Below are 14,847 nucleotides of genomic sequence, written 5' to 3'. Positions count from 1 at the left end.
AGGCAAAGAGAGAAAACATTATAGCTCAAGGAAGAAATCACAACTGGGAAGTAAAGAAGTTTGTAATGTCAAAGAAGAAAATTGTTTAGGGGGCCCGGCCCTCTTGATGTGAAATAGTTTTTATGAGAGCCAGAGTTCCTTTAACAAGCAAAGGCAATGGTGTATTACTTTTTACAGTGGCTTTATATCTTTTTATACCCGAACAAAAATTATTACCATAGCAAAAACCAAAACAAAACAAAACAAAAAACCCCCCACAAATTATCAATATATGAAGCCTAGCAGTGAAGACACCACAGTTTCTATAGAACACCAAACTGGTTTAAGTCCCACCTCAGTCATGTATTAGATGTGTGAACCTGGGCAATTTAACTTCCCATAAGCTACATTCCTGCTTTAAGATAAGGATAATATGGAACTCTATAGAGCTATGGTGACAATTAAATGTGAAAATGTGTTTTTAAAAACTTAGAGTGCCTGGCATATGGCACTCACTCAAGAAATCCCACTTTATTATTAAAAACAATCCAATTAATAGACAATTTAATGCTTACAATGAACACTTGGATAAGCTTGTTAATTCTGCAGTGAAAGAAAGTTGTGGCCTCAAGGTAATTGGCTTTATTCTTTCAATTTCTGTTTCATCTGAAGCTAGATATGAGAGGCTCTAGAAATAAAAAAATAAATATATAATTTATCATGTATATCCCTTGTGTAGGACATTTATTCTTAAAATTCATTTATTTCATGTATTTGTCATTTTGTTGGATAACTGTTAGAAATACCAAGATTTCATATTCTATCAAAAAATAAAATATTACAACTAGTTGAGTTTAATGTTATTTTGCAATATAAATACCTCCTGTTTTTTCCCATTAAGTTCTTTTCCTTCATTTTTCTTCTCAGTTTCAGACATTTCTGAGATTTGCTCTTGTTCATCACATTTATTCATTTTTATCCTAATTAATAATAAACAGAATTATTGACAGCAGAAATAATGGAGGTATTTGAGAGTTGTTTCAGTTTTTGCCAAGACACACACACACACACACACACACACACACACACACACACGCGTACACACAAAACCAATCTCTTACAAGTAATTTTACATTCTAAGGAAATTACCAATTTGATAAATATTAAAAAAAACTTTATAAGCTTGTTCTCAGCTTCCAGAGATTTCTCCTTTCTCAGTACATTTACCATTAGTGTTTACAGCCCTTTCTAAGGGCATCAAGAACCTTTCCTCTGGTGAGAATAAGTAACAGGGGAATGGGGAGATAAAAATTAAAGGACACATACCCTGTTTCCTCTCATTTTTCTTTCTTTTTTTTTTTTTTTTTTTTTTTTTTTTGAGACGGAGTCTCACGCTGTTGCCCAGGCTGGAGTGCAGTGGCGCGATCTCGGCTCACTGCAAGCTCCGCCTCCCGGGTTCCCGCCATTCTCCTGCCTCAGCCTCCTGAGTAGCTGGGACTACAGGCGCCCGCCACCGCGCCCGGCTAATTTTTTTTTTGTATTTTTAGTAGAGACGGGGTTTCACTGTGGTCTCGATCTCCTGACCTTGTGATCCGCCCGCCTCGGCCTCCCAAAGTGCTGGGATTACAGGCTTGAGCCACCGCGCCCGGCCTTCTCATTTTTCTTTCTCTCATATTTTTGAAGCTGTGAGAACCCGAGCAGGTATAAGGGCAGGTGATCATGGTGATATTAAATGGTAAGTCATAGTTGGTGTTTGTGCATAAACAGTAAACAGTTCATGGCATTAGCACTATTGCCACCGCTGCTGCTACTATTACTACTACTAGCTAATCCTTATAGAGTACTTACTAAGTATGGGCCAGGCAATAGTGTAAGTACTTTACATGTATTGACTGATTTAATTATCACAACCCTATGAAGTAAGTACTATTATTCCTCTTTTATTAGTAGTTCGATAAAATCTCAGTTATCCGAGCAGTGTCAGAAAATTATTGATCTAGGAGTCAAGTTTTTCTGGTAGTGTAAAAGTTTATTGTTTTCAGTATAAGTTGGTTTTCCATTTTAATCATTCAAGAAGGAAATCCTTTGGTAAAAGGATTATATGCTCTGTTGGGAATGTAAAATGGTGCAGCTGTTTTGGAAAACAGTCTGGCAGTTCCTCAAAAATGTTAACTACAGAGTTACCATGACCCAGCAATTCCACTCATATACCCAAAAGAAATAAAAGCCTATGTCTGCACACATGAGGAGTGACCACTAATGGGAAGATGATTTCTTTGGGGGTGACTAAAGCATCCTAAGATTACATTGCGGTGATGGTTGCATAATTCTGGGAATTTATTAAAAACAATTGAACTGGAGACTTTGAATGGGTGAACCATATGGTATGTGAATTATATCTCAGTAGAGCTGTTTAAAAGCTATTATATGCTTTTTGCCTTCTGAAATAGAATACAGGTGACTAAGTGCAGATATTATCTATATGGTAGCATCCTGGGCTGAAAACCCAGCCTCATTAATGGCACTACAGAATCTGGGCAAGTTACTTAAGAACTCTATGCCTCACTTTTCTCATCTGAAAATTAGGTTGTTGTGAGGATTAAATGCACTAATTTAAGTAAAGTGCTCAACCCAGGACTTGGAGTAAAACAAACACTTAATAAATGTTATTATTTTCTTTGGTTTCAGGGCAATCAATATGACGTCAATTAACTTGCTGTTCTTTAATACCAATGGCTTTTAACCTTTGTTACACATTAAAATCACCAGGGAAGCATTTTAAAACTCATGATATCCAGACCATACCCCATACTAATTAAATTAGAACAGTTGTTTTAGAACTTCCTAAGTGATTTCAATCTATAATAATTTAGGGAATAAGTGTTACGAGTAACTTAGACAATGGGTGTTATACCCAGATTTTCTTCTGAGGGAAACTATTGAGGCAGGGTCTATAGCTTCCTCCTTTCTATTCTGAGCCAAATGACTCTGGGAAATGATGAAGGTCCTGATGCTATTTTATCAAATGTTGTTGCATTTCCTGCTTGCATAGCTTGCATTTTCTTTCTCATTTTAAAAGTTTCTTTGGCAGTTATCTGAATCTTCTCCAGGTAGCCAGTGCCAAACAGAGAACATGAGTGAAGACAATATAAGAAATCTGGGTTCTCTGTGTTATTTGCCAGTGCTGTGGTTTGGGTTCAGGGGCAGAAGACAATACAATCTATCACCTATAGCGACTGACACATCCAGTCTCTCTAAGCTGAATGCAGTGTTGCTAACATTTAACAAGGAGAGTTTGCCACCTGCACGAGAAGACAGGGCTATTTCTTCAACTTTCTGCTACCTCATTTCTGCCCCTGTAACTTTCTAAAACTTGCTCTAGCTGAGATTATCAATAATCTCCATGTCAGGAAATCCAATGAACATTTTTAGTAGTGAACTTAACTGATAATAACTGCTAACCACTTCCTCCTACTTAAAATACTCCCGCTTCCTTGCCTCTGGGGCAAAATACTCTATAACGGGCGCTTCTCTGTCCTTCCTCTAGTTTCTCCTCCTCTACCAAGCTATTCAAACCAATTTCTCAAGATTCAGTGCTTGGGGTCTCTCCTCATCTTATTCTCTGCCTTCTCCCTAGGCAGTTTCATACACACTCATATCTTCAATTATGATTATTTACTATGCCACAGACCATGGACCTAGCTGCCCACTCAATTGCTTTATTTAGAGATATCTCAAAGGCACATCAACTTCAACATGCCCCAAACCAAATACATGATGAAATGATAACCTGAGCTCAGTGTCTAGGTATGACGCCTTCTTATCATGAGTACTCTCTCTCCAGGAAGCCTAGCTACAAGTTTATTCAGTTAGGGCTCACAAGGACCAGGTGTGTTGTGAGGTCAACAGTGGTAAAGTTGGCCAGGAAACAGTTCCGAGAAACATCTTCAAACAGATAGCTTCTCTAATTGATCAGAATGATACTTTTAACTGCTTAAGCTAAATGCCCCAATTTAGGGTTGCTGGGGCTAGCCCAGCTGGGGCCAACCTGGTGAATGACAGTGTGGTATTTAGCTGAGAGGCAGTCTGGAGAGACGAATTCAAGCCAACGTCAGCTGGAAAAGTTGAATGTCAGGAAGAACAAATGCGAAGGGCCTCAGGTGGGACTGGAGTTCAGAATAGTGGCAACAAGAGTTAGTGTTGAGCAGGCAATATGGGTCCAAAGACATTGTTTTGGGTAACCCTATGACATCTGTGTCTCCTCTTTGTTGCTCAGGATTCATGATGCATGGGTGTGTCAGGTTGGTTTAAAGGATTAGAAGCAAGTCATTACATTTACATTAATTTAGGAGTCTAAGATAAAGTTCAATGCTGGATTTAGGATTAGAAACTGTCCAAAGCACTTTTGTTTAAAAAAAAAAAAAAAACACTGCAGCAGGAAAAAAAAAATCAACAAAATAAACATTTTTCTTATTTGCCTGAAATTGTACTAACTTTTTATTCTTTTGAAAACCAAAAGACCCAGGACAATGGATTGTGGGGAGAAAATTAGTTATTTCCCTGTGAGTTCACAAACAGCTTAAGTGTTTGGGTTTGAATTGAAATTATTTCCTCCATCAGACATGGTTTTATGATTTTATCAAATTATCTAAAATGTGTTTCACCTAAAGTATGATTGCTGGCTCCACATTCATCTTTAAAAGAATGTGCCAAACTGTTTCCAAAGTGGCTGTACCATTTTGCATTCCCATCAGCAATGAATCAGTTTCCATTGCTCAGCATCCTTTCCAGCATTTGTTAATGTCTTGTCTTTTCTTTCCTTTAGTTTTGGATTTTAGCCATCGTAATAGGTGTGTAGCACTGTTTAATTGTGGTTTTAATTTGCATTTCTCTATTGACATGACAATAGAGAATGACATGACAATGTTGAGCATCTTTTCATGTGTTCATTTCCCATTCATATACATTCTTGAGTGAACTGTCTGTTCAAATTCTTTCCCCATGTTTAATTGGGTTTTCTTAAGTTGTAAGAATTCCACTTTATATATTCAATATATATGTGCATATATATATGTTTATATATTTAAGATACAAATTCTTTGTTGACTAAGTGGAATAGTTTCCTAGCTTCTGGATGTCTTCCTAGTCACTGTGAATTCCTACTTATTCATGAGCAGTTCCTCAGGAGACCAATAAGAGCAAATAGAGCAGCCACTTACCTCTGAACCTGTAACTTTATTGGGGTGCTTGTAAACCCTTGTCGCTGTCGAAGAGATTTAATCTGTTTCCAAGTTCGTAATATACTGCGTAGTAGGGAGAGGTCCTTTCCCCTTTCTAAGTCATACATCTGTTTTGTATTACTACAACAAAAATAGCAGAGCAAAAATTTGTCAGTGGATTAGAACTAAAAGCCTTCAAAGGTGGCATGGAAGAATGTATTGCAATAACTCTTTTGAACTCCCTCCCCACCTTACTTTTTTCATTTTATACACACCTGAACCCCATGTTACTATATTTTATGTTACCCACTGCAATTCCATTAGAAATTCGTTCCTTTATGACTTAATGGCTTTTCACTATTCAAAAGTGCCCTGCTAAAATGCAAATGCTCCTGAGAAAACAAATAGCCTAGCTAGAACTCTACGATATTTTTTTTTCTTTTTTGAGACAGAGTCTCACTCTGTTGCCCAGGCTGGAGTGCTATGGTGCGATCTCAGCTCACTGCAACCTCCGTCTCCTGGGTTCAAGCAATTCTCCTGCCTCAGCCTCCCAAGTAGCTGGGACTACAGGCATGTGCCACCATGCCTGGCTAATTTTTATATTTTAGTAGAGATGGGGTTTTACCATGTTGGGCAGGCTGGTCTCAAACTTCTGACCTCAAGTGATCTGCCTTTGGCCTCCTAAAGCACTGGGGTTATAAGCGTGAGCCAATGAGCCCTGCCAGAACTCTACAAGATTCTGAAGTACCAAAGAGAGAAGAGCAATAGTGGAAGAAAGGAGCAATAAAAGAAAGGGAGTGGAAAGCCCCTATGTTTTGATAATTGTGCTTGCTGTCTATTCAGGATTTAGTTAATTTCTGGTTGGCACTTCATTATTTACAAAAAAGAAGATGCAAATCAGCTGGTGCATGTCCCTTCCAATACATGCTCCCACAACTTTTATTTTGCCACCTAAGTTCTAGTTGGATGGTTCCAAAGCCACTGGTGAGGTATTGGCTTAGATTAAGGATGCCAAAATCTCAAGAGGTCTTGATGGGAAAGGATGGTGGTAGCCTAGTACCATAGAGTTTGAGTCACACTAAGAAAGTGCTGGGGAGGGATTCTTATTTAGTTAAAGTGCATGAAGATAGAAAATATGCATTTCAAGGCCAAGCATGGTGGTACATGCCTATAATCTCAGCATTTTAGAGGCCAAGGTGGGGTGGATCACTTGAGCCTGGGCAACATGGTGAAACTCTGTCTCTACTAAAGTTATGAAAATTAGCCGGGCATGATGGTGCACACTTGTAGTCCCAGCTACTCAGGAGACTGAGGTGGGAGGACCACTTGAGCCTAGAAGGTTGAGACTGCAGTGAGCCGTGATTGCGCCACTGCACTCCAGGCCAGGCAACAGATGAAGACCTTGTCTCAAAAAAAAGAAAATATATATTTCATAACTCAGTTTATATCACTTCCTCAGTACAGCTTTGCTTGAAAACCCCCACAACAAAATTAAATTTTCTTATATCCCTTCATGCTTTTCCTTTTAAATATTCATCACACTTGTAATAAGTCATTCAATGTCTGCTTCCCCATGTGATATCAAGGTTCAGAGTACTTCAGGATAACAGGTGTTTATTGTAAATGTTACCAACATTTTTTGTAAGCCTCCAGTTACCAACATTTTTTTGTAAGCTTCCATTACCTCCCAGTCCACTCACGTAGCTGAAGTGTGAAACAAGAATACTTAAAGGAGTGTGGTCATTCTGAGTGAGTGCCAGAAGAAGTGTGATATAGGGCCGGGCGCGGTGGCTCAAGCCTGTAATCCCAGCACTTTGGGAGGCCGAGACGGGCGGATCACGAGGTCAGGAGATCGAGACCATCCTGGCGAACACGGTGAAACCCCGTCTCTACTAAAAAAATACAAAAAACTAGCCGGGCGAGGTGGCGGGCGCCTGTAATCCCAGCTACAAGGGAGGCTGAGGCAGGAGAATGGCATAAACCCGGGAGGCGGAGCTTGCAGTGAGCTGAGATCCGGCCACAGCACTCCAGCCTGGGCGACAGAGCAAGACTCCGTCTCAAAAAAAAAAAAAAAAAAAAAGAAGTGTGATATAGTAGAAAGGATAGCAAGATACTTGGAGTCGACAAACCCATTGTTAACTGCGGTTCTCCAACTTACTTAAGAAAACTGCTTAAGTGTTCTGAGTCTTCATATGCTCAATTTTTCTTCAACCTCTTGACACCTATTTGAATGAAGTACCTCTAAACTGAAAGCAATGGATCAAATTATTAATTAGAAAAAAATAAATACACTATTCTCCATGTATTTCCAGATTTCCTGGAAATTGTATAATGTATTTATTACACTTTTTTCAGGTTAACAATTAGAACACTGCTTCAAATTTAAAGGTACTTTGCCTGATAGGCTAATAATCATATTTTTAGAATATTGAAGTAACATACTGTTTTAAAAAAGTTTCTTCTATGTTTCATAACTTTGCAAACACATTATATTAGTATGTTAAATTACGCTAATTAACATATTGTATTAGTATGTTAAGTTACACTAATTAATTTCTAATGTTAAACCATCCTTGCATTCCTTGGATTATTCCAATTTGGAATAATCCAAATTTGGTTATAATGTATTATTTGATAAAATTTTGTTTAGTATTTTAGTATCTATGTTCATGAATGAAATTCAGTTGCAATATTTTTATACGGTTGCCAGGTTTTAATTTCAAGGATATGATAACCTCATTAAACGAGCTGAAAATGTAGATTATTTTTCTTTCATTTGAAAGAGTTTGTGAAGAAGAGTACTTGTCTTTAAATAAGAGGATGTGAAACTTTTTTGTGCATCAGAATCACCTGGAGGGCTGGCTAAACACAGATTGCCAGGCCCTACCTGTAGAGTTTCCAATTCAGTGGTCTGTGGTAGACTGGATGATGTGCATTTCTAACAAATTCCCAGGTGAAGGTGATGATTCTGGTCTGGGGACCATACTTTGAGACCCACTGCTTTAAATGTTCTAGAAAGTACTCTAGTCATCTGAGCCTTGAGTTTCCTTTGCAGAAAGGTTTCAAATTGATTTCTTTAACAATTATTGAATTACTTAAGGTTTTTCTTTTCTTCCTTGTCTTTCACTTCTTGAATATGTTTGATTAGCTGTATTCTGTGTAGATTTGTCTTTTCCATACAAATGTTTACATTCTTTAGCATAAAGTTATTTAAAATATACAGCATCCATAGTAATGTTCCCTTTCTTTTCCTGACATTGTATATTTGTGCTGTTTCACTTTTTCCACTTGATCAGCTTTCCCAGAGTTTATCAATTTTTATCCAACATTTGAGTGTATTGATTTTCTCTATTATAGTTTTATTGTTAATTTCTGTTTATCTCTTTGTTATTTCATTTCTCTTACCCTTTATCTTCATTTCTTTTCTTTTTCTCTATTTTCTCCTTTTGAATCTCCTCCAATGAATATGTTGGTCCACTTAATGGTGTTCCACAAGTCTCTTAGGCTCTGTTTGTGTTTCTTCATTTTTTTTTTCTTTCTGTTGCTCAGATTCAATGATTTACATTGTCCTATCTTCAAGATCACTAATTCTTTCTTCTGCCTGCTGTAATCTGCCTTTGAATCTTTCTAGTGACTTTTTCATTTCAATTATACTTTTCAGCTTCATTCTCTTTTTCAGTTTTCTATCTCTTTATTGTTACTTCCTTTTTGTTTATATGTGGTTTGTTTGTTTATTTATTTATTTACTGAGACAGAGTCTCACTCTGTTGCCCAGGCTGGAGTGCAGTGGCACAATCTCAGCTCACTGCAAGCTCTGCCTCCCAGGTTCAAGCAATTCTCCTGCCTCAGCCTCCAGAGTAGCTGGGACTACAGGTGCACACCATGACACTTGGCTAATTTTTGTATTTTTAGTACAGATGTGGTTTCACCATGTTAGCTAGGCTAGTCTTGCACTCCTGGCCTCAAGCAATCTGCCTACCTCAGCCTCTCAAAGTGCTGGGATTACAGGCTTGGAGCCACAGCATCTGGCCTATTTTGTTTATGCATGGTTTAACATACAGTTTTCTTGACTTTCTTGACATCTTTCTTTAGTTCTTTGCACATCTTTAAGACAGTTGTTTTAAAGTTTTTATCTGGTAGATCTGCCGTCGAGTAGGTCTTTATCTAGTAGGTTTTTTTTTTTTTTTTTTTTTTGGCACAGTTTCTGTTGATTTATTCTTTTCCTTTGAGTTGGCCATACTTTCCTGTTTCTTTGTACACCTTTGTGTTTTTCTGTTGTTGAAAACTGGATATTTGAATCTAATAATGTGGTAACTCTAGAAATCACATTGTCCTCCTTTCCCAGGGCTTGCTGTTTTTTGTTATTGTTATTTTTTAAAAAAATCATGGCCTGGTGTGGTGGCTCACACCTGTAATCCCAGGACTTTGGGAGACCGGGGCAGGCGGATCACCTGATGTCAGGAGTTCAAGACCAGCCTGGCCAACATGGTGAACCCCCATCTCTACTGAAAATACAAAAATTAGCCAGGCGTGGTGGCATGCGCCTGTAGTCCCAGCTACTTGGGAGGCTGAGGCAGGAGAATCGCTTGAAGCAGAGGTCACAGTGAGCCAAGATCGTGCCAGTGCACTCTTGCCTGGGTGACAGAGCAAGACTCTGTCTCCAAAACAAACAAACAAACAAAAACATCATTGTCAGCTGTCTCTGTGCCCAGGATCAGGCTGAGGTATAAACATAAGGTCCTCTCAGGTCTTTTCTGAGTCGATGCCTTTCCCTGTGCATGTGTGGTCACTTTCTAATTTTCCCTGTATATGCAGTTGCTTTTAAATGTCATAGTCTTTAATATCTGGATCCCAAAAGAGGAAAAAGAAACAATGAACGGGTGCGGAAGGGGCACCAGCTTTTTAAATCCCCTGGAAGTCACTTTATCCAGAGATAGAGGGGCTTGCAACAATGGGGAAAAGTACAACAATAATGGTCCCCCTCTCATTGCACCTCTGTGATTAGAAGTAAGCAGTGATCAGAGCACATGTTCCCAATATTTGTAGGATAAGGTCCTTTTTGCTTACCTTGGGCTCCTGAAAAATGTGTGTGGGTTACTCCAGGAACATGTGCACAGCTGCCTGCCATGGGGCTGAGGGGCAGGGGTGGGGAGATAGCTGCTACTGTGCTAACAGCTGACATTCACCAAAATTAACCCCAATTTACCACCCAAGCCTTCCTCTGGATGCTGCAAGCCTTCAATACACTCCAGAGTTCCAAAATATAGGCTTTTCATATCCATGAGTTCTGCATCTACAGATTAACCAATCTCAGATTTAAAACATTTTTTAAAAAGCCAATAACAATAACAATACAAGAGTAAAAAATAATGTGAAAAAACAAATACAGTAGAACAACTATGTACATAGCATTTACATTGTAGTGGGTATTATAAGTAATCTAGAAATGATTTAAAGTATATGAGAGGATGTGCATAGGTTATATGCAAATACTATGTCGTTTTATACAAGGGACTTGAACATCCATGAATTTTGGTGTCTGTAGGAGGTTCTGGAACCAATCCCTTGCAGATACTGAGGGACAACTGTAGTTACATCAGACAGGTTCTCTGCTAGTACAACTGCTGTCTAGGTGGGGAGATGAATTCCTAGTGCTGCTGCTTCTTCTATCTTCCTAGAAATTCCTTCCATTGAATTTTTTTAATTTTCACTTTATGTTTTTCAATTCTATAAATTCTCTTTGGTTCTTCTTATATAAAAATAGCTCAAGAAGTACTCAGTAATTTACTCTATCTTGTTTGTAGATCATATTTTCAAGCTTGTCTTTTATTTTTAAATCATATTTTAAAAAGTTCTATTATTTTCTATATTTGATCATTCTATTTTCTTAAGCTTTTGCTTTGTATGAGCCTTCTATTATTTCTTCTGGCTCTTATTCATGCTGTCTTTGTGCGTGTGTGATAGAAGAGGTTGTAAACTGTAAGCTCATGTTCCTTAAAGTGTTATATCTTTGAATAATCTCTGAGCTAGGATTAAAACTGTGGTCTTTCAGGAAAAATATGTATTTGCTTTGCCAGTTGTTTGGTGCCAATGCCAATCTGGGACTATTTTAAGTTAAATTCTAAATCTGAGATAGATTTTAGGCTAAATAAGTTGTATAAATTCATGTCAGAAATCTGAATGAAGGCTGTCTTCTGATTACGAATACCTTCCAGTGAATTTTCCTGCTCTTAGAGATTCTGTGACACATGAATATGTTTTGTCTTGGAATTACTTTTCCAGTTATTTCACACTTTCATAACTTCGCTTTCCAGTCTATATGCCAATGGCTCCCAACTTGTAGACCATGCTTTTTACAGGGGTCCTTAAATCCACTACTTGTAAAATAGTGTCTTTAGACTCTGAAATAATAACATATCTGGCACATGTGTAAATGTGCACCAATTATCAAATATACACTAACACTTCAGATCAATATAATCCAAGTCAATTTCAAAGTACTCATGAACTTATAGTTCTTCAACTTTTTAAAAAAAATCAATGGATGTTAAAACTAGAATTACTTTCACATGGCACCCCTGTGAAATATTTTTACACAAACGTGGGTCTTAAAAAAGATTGAAACCATTTCTGTAGTTGCCTAAAAAGTAGGGATTGTGTACTTTTCTTTATCTTCCATAGCAAGTGCAGTACTTTGTCTAAAGAAGTTACCTAATGAATGCTTGATGAACATGAATGGTTCAAAACCTACCTTATTTGCCAATAATAATCTTGTAAAGATTTTCTCGTCAGCTGGTTTATTTCTGAATTTTCATTTGACAATTCAGTAGCATCTGTCAGTGCTTTCAGCTATAACAACAAAAAAAGAGCTCTTTGGTATATTTTATCCGCCTGTTACCATTACTCCAGCTCACCTATAGGTCAAGGTGTATGCAGCAGCAGAACAAATGTATAACTTTGTGTGTATTATTGGCTTATCATCCACAACACATTTTATATAAGCACCTTGGGGAGGCACTGAGAAGAGCCTCAATATCTATGTAGGCAATAAACATCAATTTAGTATCTAATAACATCTAGTATCTTGAACATTACTAGACAATCAATTCATCAATTGATATAAAGAAATGTCATTAGATCAAGAAGGAATATTGAGCACAGGTACCAATCTTATCTTTCACCTAAAATCCCATAGTTACAGAAAAAACATATGTCTGTCTTTATCCACATCCATTGCCCTCATCACATCCATATCTATATAAATATATTGATAACTGTCTTTACAGATAAGTGCATAATGTAGGAAAACAAGAAGAATAAAATCAAGAGAACAAGATATACTACAGAAGGTATAAAACAGAGTAACATCCATAGAGCAATAGAATAGGAGGAAACTAGGCCCTAAAACACATAAAGGAGAAGTCTGTCACAGGTAGGGGTAATTTGTGGGAACTTCTAGACTAGAGTCAATTGATATAAACTTTTACTGCAAGACATACGAGAAGACCTAAACATAGGAAAGCAAACTATATTCCTGGAAGAGGAAACTCAATTTTTATGAGGATCAAATTTCTTTCAAAATTAATGTAACACTACAACACAATCACAATAAAGATGGTAACAGGATTTTAAAAATAGAAAGTGACAAGCTAATTCTAAGGTTCATATGGAAGATAAAATCTATGGGGTATCCAAAAACATTCTAGAAAAGAACAACAATGAGGAGGTACTTGTGCTATGACATATAATTTAATAATTAAATATGGTAATGAAACAGTATGGAACTAGACCATACTAGTCCTCAAGCAAACCTATATGTTAATAAATATGTGCAGCTGGTATAGGATAAAGTTAGTATTTTAAATCAATAGGGAAATAAATGATGGTATTTGGATATTAGGCTGATCTTTTGGGAGAAAGAGTGGAGTTGGAGCCCAGTCTCACCTGAGACACAGATATAAACTCTAGATAGAAAAGGCTGGAAATTATATACACACATGCCCTTTGACACACACACACACATATACTCACACATCCATATGTATACACATATACAAACGCATATATAATATACACCACAAGGATATATAAAAGGAAGTCTTTATAATTTTGGTCTGTCAGACACTATTCATTGCCCTTAAAGGATCATTTTTCTTGGTTGGCAGAACACCAATTTTGTTCAATTGCTCAACCATTTTCCATGTGTTTTTGAGGTAAACTGATTAGTGCAGCTATTTGCAGCAATTTCATTCTTGCCAATGAACAGTTTAGGCATGATCATGTGAAATAATTCTAGTCAATGAGATATTAGGGGAAATCTGCTGCAGGACAAGAGAGAGATTGGAGAAGGCTCTCAACGTGAGACACTACACTGCATATTATCTATCTGACCAGCACGCCTTGAACTGGAGCAGCCACTTGGTTAGCTTCCATGAGTGGGGCCAACCCCAAGTCGACTTGCTGAAGATGAAGAGAAGGACAGAAAAGGCTAGGGTTGTTGATAATATTGTCGAGACACCAAATTAACCAAACCGAGAGCTGCCCTAACTTGGACAATATGAGGTAATGCCTTTCCTTATTGTCTGAAATAACTGAGATGAAGTTTTCCTTGAATTGCAACCAAAAATAGGCTAATTGATAAACTTGGGCTAGAGAAGGTCTTAGGAAGCTTAGGAAGCAAACAAAAAAAATCTAAAATTCACAAGGGAAAAGATTAACAGATTTGACCTCGTAAAAATGTAAAATGCTTACCAAGTTCACTGGCTCATGCCTGTAATTCCGAAAACTCAGGAAGCTGAGGTAGGAGAATTGCTTGAGGCCAAGATTTCAAGGCCAGCCTGGCAACATAGAAAGACCTCGTTTCTAAAAAAATTTTTTTAAATGACCTGGTTGTTGTGGCATGTACCTGTAGTCCCAGCTAGGGAGGCTGAGTGAGAGCATCACTTGAGCCCAGGAGTTAAGAGGCGGAAGTGAGTTATAATTGCACTCTGGGTGACAGAGTGAGACCTTTCTCAAAAATAATTTTTTTAAATTTAAAATGTTCGCTGAAATATATAATAAAGTTTAAATCAAGTAACAGAATAGGACAAAAATATATAAAACATATTTAAAAGATATACTTCTTTTATGGACTTACATCTAGAAAATATATATATATATTATTATTACTATTTTTTTATTTTTTAGTTTTTTGAGACAGAGTCTCACTCTGTCACCCAGGCTGGAGTGCAGTTGCACCATCTCGGCTCACTGCAAGCTCCACCTCCCGGGTTCACGCCATTCTCCTGTCTCAACCTCCCGAGTAGCTGGGACTACAGGCACCCGCCACCACACCAGGCTAATTTTTTATATTTTTAGTAGAGACGGGGTTTCACCATGTTAGCCAGGATGGTCTCGATCTCCTGACCTCATGATCCACCTGCTTCAGCCTCCCAAAGTGCTGGGATTACAGGTGTGAGCCACCGTGCCCGGCCTATATATTATTTTTTAACTCGTGAATTAATTAAAGATGAAGCTAGAAAATAATACTGAATATTGGTGAAGTCTCTGGGAAGTGGACTCTGTCCTGCCTTGCCAGTGGACATTCAAATTGGAAAAACATTTGGAAAAGGCATTTTATCACTTTCTAACAAAGTTTAAACTGCATATA

At 37.6% G+C, this 14,847-nt stretch overlaps 1 protein-coding gene across 1 annotated transcript in view; it reads right to left on the bottom strand.

The window, feature by feature from the left end:
* CC2D2B (coiled-coil and C2 domain containing 2B) overlaps positions 1-14,847 on the bottom strand; it is a 120,637-nt gene that overhangs the window by 67,611 nt on the left and 38,179 nt on the right. The window contains 4 exon segments of the mRNA XM_065520131.2: positions 555-667; positions 860-959; positions 5,199-5,339; positions 11,950-12,047. Of these exon segments, the coding sequence (XP_065376203.1) occupies positions 555-667; positions 860-959; positions 5,199-5,339; positions 11,950-12,047 (452 nt within the window).

The sequence above is a fragment of the Macaca fascicularis genome, chromosome 9, assembly GCF_037993035.2.
Source record: "Macaca fascicularis isolate 582-1 chromosome 9, T2T-MFA8v1.1".
NCBI classification, from domain to species: Eukaryota; Metazoa; Chordata; class Mammalia; order Primates; family Cercopithecidae; genus Macaca; species Macaca fascicularis.
This window is presented reverse-complemented; position numbering and strand designations above follow the sequence as displayed.